Source organism: Nothobranchius furzeri, chromosome 12 (genome assembly GCF_043380555.1).
Source record: "Nothobranchius furzeri strain GRZ-AD chromosome 12, NfurGRZ-RIMD1, whole genome shotgun sequence".
NCBI lineage: Eukaryota > Metazoa > Chordata > Actinopteri > Cyprinodontiformes > Nothobranchiidae > Nothobranchius > Nothobranchius furzeri.
The window spans coordinates 4,024,362-4,040,796 of NC_091752.1; the positions used below are offsets into that span (position 1 = coordinate 4,024,362).

The 16,435-nt window shown below is 44.9% G+C and overlaps 2 protein-coding genes across 2 annotated transcripts; one reads left to right on the forward strand and one right to left on the reverse strand.

Moving 5' to 3' along the window:
• Positions 1-1,323: 1,323 nt before the first annotated feature.
• Positions 1,324-10,553, forward strand: habp2 (hyaluronan binding protein 2). The gene is made up of 13 exons (XM_015943898.3): positions 1,324-1,479; positions 1,673-1,766; positions 1,859-1,945; positions 2,053-2,163; positions 4,956-5,072; positions 5,156-5,266; positions 6,978-7,149; positions 7,239-7,336; positions 7,412-7,784; positions 7,872-8,014; positions 9,797-9,931; positions 10,038-10,183; positions 10,271-10,553. The coding sequence occupies exons 1-13, from the start codon at positions 1,420-1,422 to the stop codon at positions 10,436-10,438; spliced, it is 1,815 nt and encodes a 604-aa protein (XP_015799384.1). The 5' UTR covers positions 1,324-1,419; the 3' UTR covers positions 10,439-10,553.
• A 1,416-nt stretch (positions 10,554-11,969) lies between these two features.
• Positions 11,970-15,830, reverse strand: LOC107375403 (E3 ubiquitin/ISG15 ligase TRIM25). The gene is made up of 6 exons (XM_015943897.3): positions 15,243-15,830; positions 14,421-14,516; positions 14,119-14,352; positions 13,727-13,749; positions 13,508-13,641; positions 11,970-13,430 (listed from the first exon to the last, which is right to left on the reverse strand). Exons 1-6 carry the CDS (start codon positions 15,828-15,830, stop codon positions 12,817-12,819), a joined length of 1,689 nt encoding a protein of 562 aa, XP_015799383.1. The 3' UTR covers positions 11,970-12,816.
• Between the last annotated feature and the right edge of the window lie 605 nt (positions 15,831-16,435).

Sequence of the window (16,435 nt, forward strand, 5' to 3'; positions counted from 1 at the left end):
TCTAAAGATGTTGCAGACATCCTCTTCCTTCACAAGGAATGCAGCTTGTGATTTAGAGGAAAGAGGAGTAAGAGTGTCCAGGTGAGGGGTGGCGGCTGCAGCTATGCTGGAGTGGAGGAGGGGTGTGACATTCCTTTCCTCAAAGCGACAGTAAAGCCATTTAGCTCCTCAGCAAGGCCATGATTAGCATCGGAAATGGAGGATGGTCTCCTGTAGTTGGTAATGTGCTGAATGTTTCTCCACAATAATGTGGGGTTGTTGGCTGTAAACTGGTTTTTCACCTTTGCTGCATACTTAATTTTAGCAGCTCTGATCTCCTCGTTCAACGTGTTCCTGAGTGGTTTGTACAGAGGCCTGTCTCCTGCCCGTCTCATCTGGCTCAGTGTCGCTGTAAACCATGGCTTGTTGTTATTAAAGGTGCGAAAAGTCTTTGTTGGCACACACACTTCCTCACAGAAGGTGATGTAGGATGTCACAGTGTCCGTTAGCTCGTTCAGATCGCCGGTGGCATCCGCAAATACTCTCCAGTCTGTACAATCAAAACAGTCCTGTAACTCCTCTTTTGCTTCATTTGTCCATTTCCTCACTGTCCTGATGGCTGGCTTTACAGATTTTAGTTTTTGTCTATAAGTGGGGATAAGATATATAAATATACAGTATATATATATATATTTTTTTTTTAACACTTTGAATAAAACAAATAAAGAGAAGAGAGAAAAAAACGAGCACCAGAGCTTTTTTCCCACAGAGATTGACTCACAAGGCATTCATTTATACGAAAGACCGCTGCATATGTACCGCACGTGTTTGAAAATGAATGAACTTGGTCTTAATTGCACACGGACAAAAACTATATTTATGTATTCACCAGATTAGTCAATTTGAAGAAAATAAAACAATGAACTCCTGCATCCTAACGAAGAAGTTCTGTTCGTATAGCACTTTTCACAGAAGCAAGTCGCAAGGTGCTTCACTTGTTACGTGTGCCAGCCTTGCCTTTTTACTGCCCTGGACTTATCCTTAGGTGTACTCTGTGTGTTTTGATCCAAAGTCTCTACTTAAACAAACCGGGGGCTCTTTGCAAACATGCCCTCTGAGCCTTTGTGTTGCAAGTACCTGTTTTTGTTCATCTTTGTTAAAAATACAGTTAAATGCTCTTTCAGGTGAAACAGTTTTAAAAAACGCTACAAACACTAAGGAGTTCTGCACCATTTACCTCTCTGTTGCAATTTATTAATATTTTCATTACATTTAATTGGTAGTAATGTCAGTTTTGAACTGTTCCACCGACTCAGCAGCATGGATGGACGCCAGAAAAAGCCAAAGTCTTAAGTGTTATTGACCCTGACAAACGGTAAAAAATGAGGGTTTTTCGGAGCTCGGTGCAGTCTCCTGGATGTTGTCTGGTCCGCTGCTGTCATGAAGCTAAAACTGCTTTTCTGTTCCTTCTTCTTATCGGTGCTCCTTTTACCTGCTGAAGTAGGTATTTATTCTTTGTGATCGAGTAGCAGTGAGCTGATGCATGGCATTTGTTCAGACTTTTAATAAAAATTTGCAAGATTTGCACATTTTAAACATAGTCAGCAATATTACCCTAAAATGTTTATCAATGATTGCTTATTACATTACTGCATATTGGCTGTGATAATCTGATTTTTCTTTTTAAATTCAGTCAAGACCCGGACACAAAGATAAACATGAACCTCGGTCGCGGCATCCAGACCCCCCAGGGAGACGTAGGCAAAGGTTTGAGGAAATAATTAAAGGTTTGTAATTCTTTTATTGTTTCAAACCTCATCTTTCACAAAAAATATACTTTTCAAAGAAGGAAAAATCTTTAATGAATACATTTTTTTAGATATATTCTTTAAAGACACAAGCGACGATGATGACGATGAAGATTTTCCTAATTTAGAATGGCTTTTTAAGCTTCAAGACCTCCATGGTAAGATGACAAATCAGGTGATATTTTTTTTTGTTTCCTGTGCTAAAACGTTACCATTTCTCTTGTTTTTGCATTTATCTTTTACACTATACTCCTATTTTTGCTAGGCCAGTGCAACCCAAATCCTTGTCACAATAATGGTGTGTGCAAAGAAAAAGGCAGAGGAAGATTCAAATGTGACTGTCCAAAGGCTTTTGGGGGAAGAACATGTAAACGAGGTTAGAATAAATCCTAATTTCTTCATGATGTTGTTGAATTTTACAACAAATATTTAGACCAAGTGCTCCATCCAACTATTTTCCTCCGCTTATCCGGAGTCGGGGTGGGGGAGAGGCAGCGTAAAGAGGGAGGCCGAGACTTCCCTCTCCCCAGCCACTTGGGCCAGCTCCCCCGGGGGAATCCCAAGGCGTTCCCTGGCCAGGTGAGAGACATAGTCCCTCCAATGGGTCCTGGGTCTACCTATAAGTCTCCTACTGGTTGGACGTGCCCAGAAAACCTCACCAGGGAGGCATTCTGACCAGATGCTCGAGCCACCTCAACTGGCTCCTCCCAATGTGAAGTAGCAGCAGATCTACTCTGAGCCCCTCCCGGATGACCAAGCTTCTCACCCTATCTCTAAGGGAGAGCCCAGCCACCCTGCAGAGAAAATTTATTTCAGCCGCTTGTATCCGCAATCTCGTTCTTTTGGTCACTACTCATAGCTCATGACCATAGGTGAGGGTAGGAACGTAGATCGAACGGTAAATCAAGAGCTTTGACTTCCGGCTCAGTTCTCTCTTCACCACGACGGATCGGTACAACGCCCGCATCACTGCAGACGCGGCACCAATCCGCCTATCGATCTCACGCTCCCATTTTCCCTCACTCGTGAACAAGACCCCGAAATACTCAAACTCCTCCACTTGGGGCAGGACCTCGTCCCTGACCCGGAGAAGGCATTCTACCCTTTTCCAACTCAGGACCATGGTCTCGGATTTAGAGAAGCTGATTTTCATCCCAGCTGCTTCACACTCGGCTGCGAACGGCTCCAGCAAAAATTGGAGATCACATTCTGATGAAGCCAAAAGGACCACCACATCATCTGCAAAAAGCAGAGACCTGATCCTCAGGCCACCAAAACAGATGCCCTCCACACCTTGGCTGCACCTAGAAATCCTGTCCACAAAGGTTATGAACAGAATCGGTGACAAAGGGCAGCCTTGACGGAGTCCAACTCTCAGTTTGAGTAAATCAACTGCACTTTTATAGCACCTTTCAGTGTCAGAGAATTCCAAAGCAGGTCCTACCAAAACTAATGAGGCCCGCCGCCTTAAAGGGCTATGCCTATACTCATAGAGTTGGGGCGTACAATAAGTAACCTCCAACTCTATGAGTATAGGTATTGCCCTTTAAGGACCACATTTGGGTTAAAGTTTGAGCCCGACTTACTGCTGGCAATGCAGACCAAGTTCTGGCACCGGTTATACCGGGACCTAACGTCCCATATCAAGGGGCCTGGTATCCCCCACAGGGCTCACCGAGGGATGCGGTTGAACGCCTTCTCCAAATCCACAAAACACATGTAGAATGGTTCGGAATCAGAAGGGTTTTACTGCGATATGTGCAAGAATCACAACATTAGGAAATTGCTGCGGTACTTGATGCAAGAAAGATAAATGATGAGCAACAAAATAAACACAATGGTAATAATGTTGGGAATTAATAATTAGAACAGCAGCTACTTTATACAAATTTGTGTACGTACAGGTCAGAGCGGGTCAGTTTAGGTGCTAACCCAACACAGAGTCAAGTGACTGGAACAAAGTAGTTGGAGTGGACGATTCTACGATTGTTGTTCATGAGTCCAACCGCAGAGGGGAAGAAACTGTTTTCGTGGCGAGAGGTTCTGGTCCGAATGGATCGGAGCCTCCTGCCAGATGGGAACGAGTTGAAGAAACTGTGTCCAGGGTGAGATGGGTCAGCCGTGATCCGATCTGCACGCCTCAAGGTCCTGGAGGAGTACAGGGCCTGTGTGGAGGGGAGTTAGTAGCCGATGACCTTCTCAGCAGAGCGCACGACACGCTGCAGCCTCCTCTTTTCCCTGATGGTAGCTCCAACATACCACACGGTGATTGAAGAGGTGAGGATGGACTCGATAACTGCAGTGTAGAACTGACTCATCGACTGTGCTGATAGGTTGAATTTCTTCAGCTACCTTAGGAAGTGCATCCTCTGCTGGCCCTTTTTAATGATGCAGGCGATGGTGGGCGGCATGACTCCACCATCGTGATGGGAGTGTTAGACTCAGTTATGGGGGGGGGGGGGGGGGGCGTGGGGTTGTGTGCTTCCTAAAGTCCACAACAACCTCCGCCGTGCAGTTAGCACCAGGTTGTTGTGGCTGCACCAGGACACCAGGCGAACTCCCACGCACCCTCCAGCACTCCCCTAAAGCTTGGTTTATGCTTGACGCATTCACTTTCCACGCGGTGATGCGGCTCGCGGCTGGAACGCGCTTCACAACTCGCAGCATTTATGGTTCGTGCGGCTTGTCTCTGCGGTGAGCCAATATTCTCCCAAACTGTAGGGGGCAGCATGGAGCTCTACGGCAAGCATCCAACACTACACCATAGTAGAAGTAGAAATTACTGTTTACAACATGGTATTTCAGCATTTTTAACAGCGTTCTCGTCTTTTCCGACAGTGCGAGCTATTTCTCTCCAAGAATTAATAACATGTTGATCACGGTGATCTCTGAGAATGAATCATACAAATGTCTGTATTTACGAACCTCTGCCGTGCCGGTCCGCCATGTTTTTCCGCGTCCGACCGTCCGCGTGGTTAGAAATTTTCCGAGGTGCGCGTTGCGGAAATCTTGGGCCGTGCGGAGACGCGGTGGAGGGGCGTGGTTGTTAAAATGACGCAAAATGATGCAACTTTTCCGCGCGGAGTCGTGCGGACCTTGCGGACGCGTCAAGCATAAACCAACCTTAATGAAGTGCTCTTTCTAATTATTTTTTAATGTGTGTTCCAGCTTCAAGGGTGTGTGTGAAAGGCATCTGTGGACGTGGTGAGTGTGTGCTGACTTCGACCCATCCCTTCTATGAGTGCAAATGCAAGGATCCTTTCCAGCCTCCCGACTGCAAGAAATGTAAAGCTCATTCATTAAATCTTCTCAGAAAGTTGCTTTTAATAGTTTGTTTCAAGTTCACTTACAACGGCTTTCCCCCTAAGATTCTGTGTGTGAGCCAAACCCGTGTAAAAATGGTGGCCAGTGCATCAAGCGGGGGAATGACTTTGACTGCTCGTGCCGTGATGGGTTCAGGGGACACTTCTGTCAAGTGGGTACGTGCTGCGATTTCATAATAGTTTTTTACTCCCAGTCCAATGTTCAGCGTGGTCAAACTGGAACAAAGCCTCACAATTTTCATGACTGTAATCCCACTGAGAGCTTGTAGTCAGTTCTTAAGGAGAATGAAGAAAAACTTGTGTCAGTCTCCTGACACTGATCATGATGGATCAGCTGCCGTCAGTGAGGATTTGGTCCAGATAATCATCGACAGGATGTGGAGTGGACCCGAAAAACTAGCACCAACATTAGAAATATTGGTTCTTCTCATAAACTTAATACACGTGTCAATAAAAGTCTTCTAATTCATGAATGTCACTCTTCCTTAAACCAGAGAAAGATATGATGGGAAGATTCAAAAACATTAAAGCACTAAACTGACACATGTTCCATTCTACTGACCTTTGACCCTGCCTGCATACCTCAGTCACTCAGTAAAGCCTGACTCATGCTTCTCCGTCTGCGTCAGTGCGGAGACACGCAACGCCATTATCCGTCCTTGCGTGCTTGCCGGAGAGGTCCGCGAGGACGGACGGAGTCGAGCTCTCTTTTCTAAACATCCGTCTGTCGAGACGGACAACGCAAGCTTGTGATTGGTCAGGACGCCGCTGTTGTCTACAGCGCCGCCATTGCGCCCTCAAAAACATAAAGAGAACCGAGGATAACAAGTGGCAGACACGGACAGGGGCGGATTAAGGACTGAAGAACATCCGGGGCTTAACACACGCACACACACACACACGCACACACACACACGTGACACGCACTAGTCAACATCATATATGTCTTGTACCACATAATTTTTAATCTGAAGCTACATATTCAGCATTTTCAGGGCAGAGTATTGTTCCTGTTAGTGTTTAGTGTGAGATGATAGTAAATATTCCCGTTCTTTCTCCAACAACTTTACCTGATATTAAGCTAACTTTAGGCAAACCAGCAGCACAACAAATATTTTCAAATAAGACTCACAAACCTGAGTCAACACCAGTCTCATCAAAGCTGGGGTTCTGTCGCCGTACTTTTGGTCTAAAAAACGTCCTTATGTCCATCTTCACTCATGCGTTTCAGGCAGAGAGTGTAGAAGACGCCGGCTGCTGAAGGGCTTCTTCTTCAGTGGTGGAGGCTCAGGCAGGCTGTATACAGACTACTGCCAGCTGCTCCCTCTCTGTTGGACTTTGGTACTGCATGTTACTTCCGCGATTTAGATCCGGGGCTTTCTATGAAACATCCGGGGCTTCAGCTCAAGTAGCCGGGCCTAACGCCGCCCCTGGACACGGAGAAGCTTGAAGAATACCTCGCGAAAAAACTCTAAAAAGAGGAACGTTTCATTCCCCCGTGACTGGAGGAGTGAAAAGATGCGCAGGAGGCGTTTTATTTGTGGACAGAAATGACAGGAAACGTGGGTTTAGAGGTGGGGAGCGCATGAAGAGGTGGAGGAGAATGAGAGACAAATATGTCCGTGTTAAAAAGTCTCTTATATACAAAAAACGCAATATAAACACACTATCTTGGACCGATACATGACAGGATACCACAGAACAGCGCTACGCCCTCTGTTGTCCTGCCGGGGAATTGCTTTGCAACACTCTCCAGGAGACGGAGAAGCATGAGAGCAAAACGCTTCCGTCAATCCGTGCGTGTCTGTCCCTTGCGGAGCTGACGGAGAAGCATGAACCAGGCTTAAGGCTTTGGTTTACATTTCAGGCCCTGGTGACTGTTATGTGGATGATGGTGAATCATATCGTGGTAACGTTAGTGAGACAGACGATGGCCAAGAGTGCCTCTACTGGAACTCACACTTTATCCTGGACAACGGAATTAACCCCTTTGGCTCGTCTGAGGACACAGATGGACTTGGTCCCCACAACTTCTGCAGGTCAGATGAAACTAAATCTGCTCACCTGAACAGAGTTTATACAAAAATACCCTGACACATTTCTGTCTAACTTTAATTTGAACATGTAGGAACCCAGATGGAGAACCAAAGCCCTGGTGTTTTTACAGAAGAGGATCAGGCTTGTATTGGGACTACTGTGAAGTGACAAAATGTCCTAAACCAACAAGTGAGTAAAGCTACAAACAGCAGTCTTTGCACAGCTTTGGCCAACAACAGCTTTTATAATTTTTTTTGTTTTCAGATGTGGTTCCTACTGCTGCAGCTCCTCCTAGCCCCCAACCTCCTTCTATTAAGCCCCCACCAACGCTCCCTCCATCAACTACGGCCCCACCTACACCACCACCTACCACCTCGCTGCCTGTGACCTCTGAGCTCCCACCATTCGTCATCAAACCCACTGCTCCCGCTGTTCCACAGCAGTTCCTCACTTGTGGGAATCCGCAACCAAAAAAGCCTCTTACCCGAATCTACGGGGGCCTTAAAGTCAGTCCGGGGGCAATGCCCTGGCAGGTGTCTCTGCAGGTGAAACAAAAGAACTCCAACCTGCCGTACAGACACATCTGTGGAGGAGTTCTCATTGAAAGCTGCTGGGTTCTGACGGCCGGGCACTGCATGTAGGCATGCCACACACAAATGCAACCAATCATGAAGGAACTTAGATAATCTCAGGTTATTAAACCGTCGTGTTTTCATTCTCGCAGTGAACAGAACAAGGACATGCGAGTGGTGATGGGAAGCCTGGCGCTGGATAAGTTGGATCCCGCAGCTCAGATTGTTGAAGTTGAGAATGTCATTAGGCATGAGAACTACAGGGAAACCCCTGCAGCTGTTTACAATGACATAGGTAATATACTGTCCTAGAAGAATGACATAACTCAACTCAATCTTTATTTAGCACTTTACAGGTACAAAGTAACACCAACGCCCTGTACAGGAAATAAAAGAAGCTAAACAACAGAATTAAAATGAATGAGTACACAATAAAAAGTGCTTTGAAACAGAATAAACTAAAAGTTGGTTCAAAATTACAATACTAATGGAGGGAAGGAAAGACCAAGTCTTCAGCCTAACTTTAAAAACTGCCACTGAAGTGGAAGCCCTCACAGAGATGGGTAGCTCATTCCAAAGCTTAGGGCCTGCCACAGAAAGCGACCCATCTCCTTGGGTCCTTAGAGATTTTCTGGGCACATAGAGCAGGAGACGGTTCTATGAACAAAGTGCCCATACAGGGTTTTGTTGCTGTGACAAAGACTGCAAGTAAGATGGAGCTAAACCATTCAGTGATTTTGAAACCAATAAAAGGATCTTAAAATGAGCTCTAAAACTCAACGGGTAGCCAGTGCAGTTCATCCAGGACCGGAGTAATACGGTCAAACTTCCTTTTACCCACTAGGAAATTGGCAGCTGCGTTTTGCACAAGTTGTGACGTTGCCAAGGTGCCCTGCTTCACCCCATATAAAACCGAGTTACAATAATCAATGTACATTGTAATAAAAGCATAAACTACTGCTTCCAGGTCATGTTGCATCAGGAATGTTTTCACTTTAGCCAAATGCCGTAAATGATAAAAAGAGGAGGAGACAACTCCATTTACATGTGCATCAAAACCCAACGCAGTATCAAATTTTACTCCAAGGCTAACAACTGATGCCTTTACCAGTTAAGTGAAGTGGCGTCAATACGGCCACTTGGCCCAAATGGGATTACCTCTGTCTTTTCCTCATAGAGGCATTGAGGCCACCTCTTTACTTCAGACAAACAATCTACCAAATTGTAAATAGCAGAATTATTTCCTGAATCCAAGGGTAGATAAAGATGAAAATCATCAGCAAAAAAATTAAAGTTGATGCCAAACCTATGAATAATATTTCCCAGAGGAAGGATATAAATCAAAAACAGTAAAGGTCCAAGCACAGAACCCTGCGGGACACCCCAGGGAAGACTGGAGGAGGCAGACAAGACTCCCCCCATCCTAACTCTAATCGTTCTATTGGCTAGGTACAATCTAAACCCTTGTTTTCCATAAGGAGACATGGAGACAAGGGTGGAAAAAGGCCAGATTATGTGTCTTCATTCCTGTATTCATGACATGCATACTGTATATCTCACTTCTGATTGGCTAATGCCATTGCGCCTCTTCCGCCGCCTTTATTACCAAAACTCATACTTAAAAACATATTTTCTTCAGTAAAAAGGAAAGCTTGGTATTTTATATCTACAAATAACACAAGCCTGAAGATGTTCTGCTATGTTGCCAATGCTAACAGTTAGCTTCTACTAGCTGAAAGATGCGCTGTTCTCCTGGCCATTGAACCAACGCAGCCTTCTGCGGTTGCAAGCCAAGGTGATTTAGGCTACGAATGTTTACTGTGACATAGATCTGTGTGGCTTTTTCCAAACAGAACGTTTCCCCGTCTATCTCTTTTCTGCAGCTAATGCAAGAGATAAGTAGAAGACTATTTTCACGTTCAGCATGCATGTAAAAACCACGAGTGACTGATCAAATTTCAAAAGGAACAAGTTTTACACGGTTCCTCAGCGAACATGACCTTTACTGTGATCTGTGAACAAATTATTAACAGGTTTGCTTCATTTCTATCTCTCTCTCTCAATTTCATCATGGAAGCCTTGCTGAGGCTGAAGGGGACTGACGGGTTTTGTGCTAACGAGACACAGTTTGTGAAGACGGCCTGCTTGCCAGATTCCCAACTCCCTGATGGAATCGGATGCACCATATCTGGATGGGGGGCCACTGAAACATGTAAGGCCCAGTTACACTCAAATATAAAATAAAACCTGTCAGTTTTATTCATTTTGGTCTCTTTTAGACATGATTGAATCATTTTTCTCAACCTCATTTTTTTTAGCGGATTATGGTTCCAACCACCTGTTAGAGGCCAACGTTCTGCTGATCAACCAGCAAAAGTGCTCTGAGCCCCGCGTTTATGGAGCTAACATTGATAACACCATGTTCTGTGCTGGCCACTTGCAAGGAGGGGTGGATTCTTGTCAGGTCAGACAGGAAGATACTTTACTAAGTGCACAGTTTGACCCATAATCTAGCGAGGTTGAGCATTTTTTAAATGGTTCTGTGTTTCAGGGGGATTCTGGAGGACCACTGACTTGCAAGCAGACTGACACTCATGTTATTTATGGTCTGGTGAGTTGGGGCGACCAGTGTGGAAAGAAGAACAAGCCTGGTGTTTACACACGTGTCACTCACTTTCTCGACTGGATCAGGTCAAAGACTCGAGCATCTCCTGTCTAATCTGGCACCATTTCTTGTTAGCATGCTGGTGTGTGTGTGTGTGTGTGTGTGTGTGTGTGTGTGTGTGTGTGTGTGTGTGTGTGTGTGTGTGTGTGTGTGTGTGTGTGTGTGTGTGTGTGACCAAGCACATGAAAAGAAAACAAATGAATAAAATAATAAGAACGCTACTTTTCTGGCACATTATGATTGATCATATTCTGATTCTAATTTAAATGTTTTGCCCACTGATCTGAAATTTTCCAGATGTTTTACTTTTTTATGATACCAGACATGTTCTGGTAGTAGAGGAGAAAACTCAATAAAGGTTGGCTGGGAGGGAAAGTCCTAATGTCTCGTACTTTATATGTAGTCAGAATTCAGGAAGCCAAGAAAAAAACCTGCCTCTAATAAAAAACTGAAATGGAAAGCCATAAGCGGCATACTATTTAATTTAAGTGATACTTTAAGAGACATAAGCACTTTCCTCTGTTCACCAGTCGAATCCGCTTGTTCCTTGATAACAGCCTTAAGCTGATGTAAACATCCCTCAGAGGTTCTGGTCCAGCCTGACATGACAGCAGCAGCTCCATCCATGATGAGAATCTCCCGTTCCTCTGCATCTCAAAGGGTCTGGACTGGACTGAGATCTGGTGACTGTGGAGGCCGTCAGAATCCAGTGAACTCATGGTCATGTATCCAGTTAGAGATGATCTGAGCTTTGCAGCTTGGTGCGTGATCCTACTGGAAGCAGCCATCAGAAGATGGGACCATGGGATCATAAAGGGTCAACAGCAATGCTCAGGTTGGTCTGTGGCGTTTAAACCAGGCTCAGGTGACGCTAAGGGGTCCAAAGTGGAACAAGAACATCTCCACAAACAAGGCAGGACGGATCTGTGCTTTCATGTTATTTGCACCTAATTCTGACTCGACCACCTGAATGTTTAGCTGAAATCCAGATTAATCAGACCAGGAAAGGTTCCTCGGTCTCTAATGTTCCAGTTCTGGTGATCCTGTGCGAACTGTAGCCTCGGTTTCCAGTTCTTAGATGACAGGAGAGACACGTGGTATGGTCTTCTGCTGCTGGGGTCCATCTGTAGCTGCAGACCTCGGTAGGAAGCAGTGATTATTGGAGCTACTGTTGGTTTTCTGTTAACTAGAACCAGTGATTTTTCTCTGTACACCCTGGAGATGGCTGTGGGTGTAAATCCCAGGAGATCAATGATTTCTGTAACTCTCAGACCAGCCTGTTGGGTACCAACAACCGCTCCATGTCCAAAAGCTCTTGATTCCTTTTATGGAGCTACCGTCTTACAGTTTGTGTAATTTGAGCTCACTTGGTGTTGCAGTTCGCTGCGGGGCAACAAAGGCCAGTGATACGTGAGACCAATGGCACGCACGTCCTTCACGGGCCGATGCCGCGAAGGGGCTGTGACGCAAAGACCAGGCCGGTGGCGTTACTCTCGGCTCATCGACTCTCTAAACAACTGAAGAGAAGAACTTTGATTTTCTCCTGTTCTTCAGTATTTCAGGATTTGAGTCGGACCCAACACGGTTTGATCAAATATTTATTAGCAAAACATTTGATAAACCAATGAAGAAGCTATAATACTACTTTATTTTGTACAAGGTTACAGCAAAAAGTCTTCTAAGACCTGATGGTCCTAGAAAGTTTCGACAAATGATTAGAATTTCAGAACCAAAACTCTCCAGAGGTTCATTTAAAACATCTAATTAGGTTTAGTGGATCATCTTTGTTTGTTTTGCAGAAAAGAGCTATGAGAATTATAGACAACACTCATAGTACAGCTCCATCTAACCCATTATTTATAAAATATAAAGTAATTAAATTTCATGATTTGGTCAACTGGAGAATATTGCATATAATGTATAAAGCAAATAAAGGTACATTGCCAAAGAATATTCAGCATATTTTTGAAAAGAGAGATAGCAGTTATTCGTTGAAGGGATTTGAAATCTTCAAAAAACCTAGATTTAGAACAAGAATGAAGGAAATGAGCATATCTGTGAATGGTGTGAAGTTGTGGAATTGCCTGGACAGAGAATGGAAAGAGTCAAGAACTCTAAAAGTGTTCAGTCTACACATTAAATCACGTGTGTTGAGTGGATATGACAACGGACAATTGATGTGGACATAATAATTAACAAATGTGAACAGTTACGGGACTGAAAGAACTGGTGAGGGACTGCACAAATATAAATTGATATTTAAGTTTAAAAAGGGGGCAGAAATAATAAGATTTTTCTTCTGTCTGCTCCCTTTCATTCAAATATATATTGTGTTTTCATGAATATTGTTTAGTATCTGTTGTGTTATTTTTTATTGAATGAAATAAAGATTAAAAAAAATTTACTCAGATAGCATCAGAATTCACAATTCATTAGTGAGCCTTTCTTTCACCGCAGTGTTGATCCTCGTCTGAACACCGGTTCCAGGGATCCTTGATCCAGAACAAAGTAAGAGGCTGCCAGTTCACTCCATTCATGTCCATGCATGGGTTAAACAGGGGGAACAGGGGCTCTGTGCACTGCACAAAGAAAGAGTGAAGCAGAGTCATGGCATCAGCATCGTAGAAGGACAGCTCCCCCTTCTGGATATTTGCCAGTATGCCCAGTTTTCTCACTCTCTTTGCTACAGTCAAGTGCTTCTCTTGTGTGTCGTGGCACGCCAAGTACTGTCCATCCCCGTGATAGAGGCACCAGGACGTGTTGTTCACACCCAGGCTGAAGGAACTCCGTGTCAAGCTGTCATTTTTATTCACCAAACCAGTCGTGACACCGACCATCCAGAAGGGTTTGTCCTGGACAATCACCTCCCAGTAGTGCCGGCCACTGGTGAAACTCTCCTGAGCGAGGACGCTGTACTGGGAGTCGTAAGGCTGAGGGGTTGGTCCCTCGCCGGCGGGCTGGCGTCTCCAGTAGACTTGTTTCCTGTCTTGGGATATTTCCAGTTTGGGATGGGCTGTGTTGGAGTCTAATGCAGGTGAACTTAGATCTGCAAACAAGCATCAGACACAAAGTTATGCAGCAGCAGGCGCTGGTTTTCTGATTGCCAAACAACTCTCTACTAACATGACCATGTTCGTGGAAAGTGTTGGGACAGAGCCAGCGAGAGGTCGTCCACCAGCCTTTCGACGGTTTTCAGCTTCTCGGGGTCACACAGGTCTCTGTTCACCTCCTGGATCGGAGCAAACTCCAAGGGATCGCTACGGACGAATCATCAAAATGAGTCCAGGAAGTGAACATGTTGAGCCAAGTATTAATGTCTCAAAGGTGGAAAAACACACTCACCAAAGATTCTGTGCTGTGAGTTTCTATTAAAATAAAAATCTGTTATTTTGTGCTTTAGAGGCAGAAAGCAGTTTAGAGCACAGGTGTCAAACTCCGGTCCTCGAGGGTCGCCATCCCGCATGTTTTTGTGTTTTCCCTGTTTCAACACAACTGATTTCAGTCAGCAGGTGATTAACAGGCTTCTGGAGAGCCTGATGAGCTGCTGCACAGGTCAATCAACTGTGTTGGAATAGGGACACAAAAAGATGCAGGATACCGGCCCTCGAGGACCGGAGTTTGACACCCCTGGTTTAGAGTCTGTTAACAACAACGTTATGCAGCATAGTTAAAGATTTAGAGACATTTTCTGTTATTTTACAATCAAAAACAACCCTCAAACATTTGCACATTACCTGCAAAAACTGCAGATCATTCGTTTCCTGTAGAAGTGCTTTATTGGAGGCTCTGAATCCGTCTATCTCCTTGATCTGAGTTTCTATGATTCCTCTCTGGACCTCCAGCCAGTCTGCCGTGCTCGCCTCCTCTGCATCTATGATCTGCATCATCAGACGCTCGTCGGCGTCCAGCACCACACGGATTCTGCTGTATTTGTCTGAGATCCTCTCTCTGAAATCTGCAGCAGAATTCTGGAAAAACATTAAGATATTGCGGCACAAATTTTCTGCAAAAGGAGCGTTATGGTGATTGGCTTTACCACAGTGTGTGTGTACAGTGATTCCAAGTCTTCGATCGCGTGCTCGGCTTCACCTCTCCTCTTTAGCAGTTGGGCCATGTTTGCCTCCAACATGCTCTGAAGACCAAAACGGAAGAGTTAGTTGTGTTTTTAAGGTAGAATGCTAATATTTAAATACCAGAGTTTAAAACGGTTGAGAAACCTTGGAGTCATGGCTGCATGGACGTAATTTTCACTTTAGAAGTGGGGGGGCTCGGGGGGTGGGGGTGGGGGGTATCTTTACAGTATGCTCTAATGGGAAACAGGCTTCAACACAAAGGGTTGTTTTCCGCTTGGTCCTAGAGCTCAACCAGTGTCAATTTAATATAGCGTAATATTGTTTTTGGATGGTAAAAAGTGCAGGGGTCAAAACTTGACTTTGGAAAAAGTGTGTGTGTGTGTGTGTGTGTGTGGGGGGGGGGGCATGTCCCCCCTGTCCCCCCCAAAATTACGTCCATGCATGGCTGTTATTCTTTAGATGTGCTGCGAATGACTCCCGAATCCTGAATTTTAGCTCAGTTTTTGTAAAACTGGCTGTTGATTTGCAGTGCGGCCATCTTGAATGGGGTTGCCTCCACAGTGAGTCAGTTGACCAAAGACTATTTTCAGAAATTTAGTTGAAAACCGTCATCAGCTGATGCGGTATTTTGCTAACTCTCTGGACAAACGCACGTAGCCCACACACAGACACGAGCAAAAACATTAACGCTAGTTGCCTTTAGGAAACCACGCAGGATGAAACTGCTCCAGAACAACATTCATACCATTTAAAAATAATAAATCAAAAGAACGAGATGGGTTTACCCTGAATTGAGCACCGGCTTCATGAAGCTGAGCTGTCCTGTGTTGCTTGTGCCTGCCAACCAGGGCGCATAAACAACACACAGGGACCTTTTCCTCCATGCAGAAGAGCTTGAGCTCATCACGGTGCTCCCTGCACTTCAGGGACAACGGGTCCTTGGTCACATCCACCAGCGTGTGCTCCTTAAAAGCAGACCGCTGCTGGTGCAGCAGCGCATGATCCTGGCACAGTGACGCATCGCAGGTCAAACAGGTCCTCACGGCCGCACGCGACTTCTCTATGCAGTGGTCGCAGTGGACAGTGGAAGTCGGCTTGGTTGCACTACTGCAGGTCTCTGCTGCTGCTGACTGTCTATTTAAAGTAAAGTCATTCACTTTAGTCTGGAGGCCAGTGTTTACCTTCAAAATGAGGTCAGAGGGAAGGAACATCTGACACTCTGGACAGAAGAAAGGCCCCTCAGGAGACACATCGGTTTCCCAGACAGCATGAATGCATGTGAGGCAGAAGCCGTGTCCGCACTGGAGCACCACAGGATCAGTGTAGAAATCCTGGCAGACGGGACAACTTAAGGTTTTGTCAACAGTCTCCATTGCTCTTCTCAGACCTTGTGTGGAGGCACTGTGAGAGCTGTACTCCCGGGCAGCTCATTAATGTTTCACTGGCCTCTCTTTGCAGGAACACACCACTCACGAGCCCCAGTGTCAGATTACAAAACACGGGTTGAAAACGGTAACTATTTAATACCAACAACACTAGATGTGCGTTTTTGTCCAAAATGCTGAATTAAAAATGTGTTAAATCTTTAAAAAGATGCTGTGAAATAAAACATGTGTGTAAAGCCACTTTTGGATGATACTGCCCAGACCTAAAATCAGCCTGGATAAAGAAGGAAGGTTGTAATTATTCATTTAATAAATCAAGAACCAAGAAAATAGGCATCATTCACTTGTTTCCGTGGTTTACGTACGCCGTTTGTTGGCGTGTGGAGTCTTTGACGCATCCATCACAATTACATACAAATGTCCACTTATGCAAATGACAGTAGATTACAACATAGCATCCCAGGCAGATATTTCATGATATCCCTGTGTGAAAGAGGACAGGGTAAAAACTGGTGGTGTAAAAGTTCATGAAATAATGCCAATAAAAACTATGATTTTCTTTAGACAAAAACAGCCAGAAATCAGCTTTGAGC

Bases quoted from the DNA above. Each gene is read 5' to 3' on its own strand.
- habp2 (XM_015943898.3), top strand. From the start codon at position 1,420: ATGAAGCTAAAACTGCTTTTCTGTTCCTTCTTCTTATCGGTGCTCCTT. The intron at 5,073-5,155 runs GTAAAGCTCATT...TTTCCCCCTAAG, and splicing joins GCCTCCCGACTGCAAGAAAT to ATTCTGTGTGTGAGCCAAAC. The intron at 10,184-10,270 runs GTCAGACAGGAA...TCTGTGTTTCAG, and splicing joins GAGGGGTGGATTCTTGTCAG to GGGGATTCTGGAGGACCACT.
- LOC107375403 (XM_015943897.3), bottom strand. From the start codon at position 15,830: ATGGAGACTGTTGACAAAACCTTAAGTTGTCCCGTCTGCCAGGATTTC. The intron at 13,750-14,118 runs GTAATGTGCAAA...TTATTTTAATAG, and splicing joins ATGATCTGCAGTTTTTGCAG to AAACTCACAGCACAGAATCT. The intron at 13,642-13,726 runs GTGAGTGTGTTT...ATTCGTCCGTAG, and splicing joins CTCACAGCACAGAATCTTTG to CGATCCCTTGGAGTTTGCTC.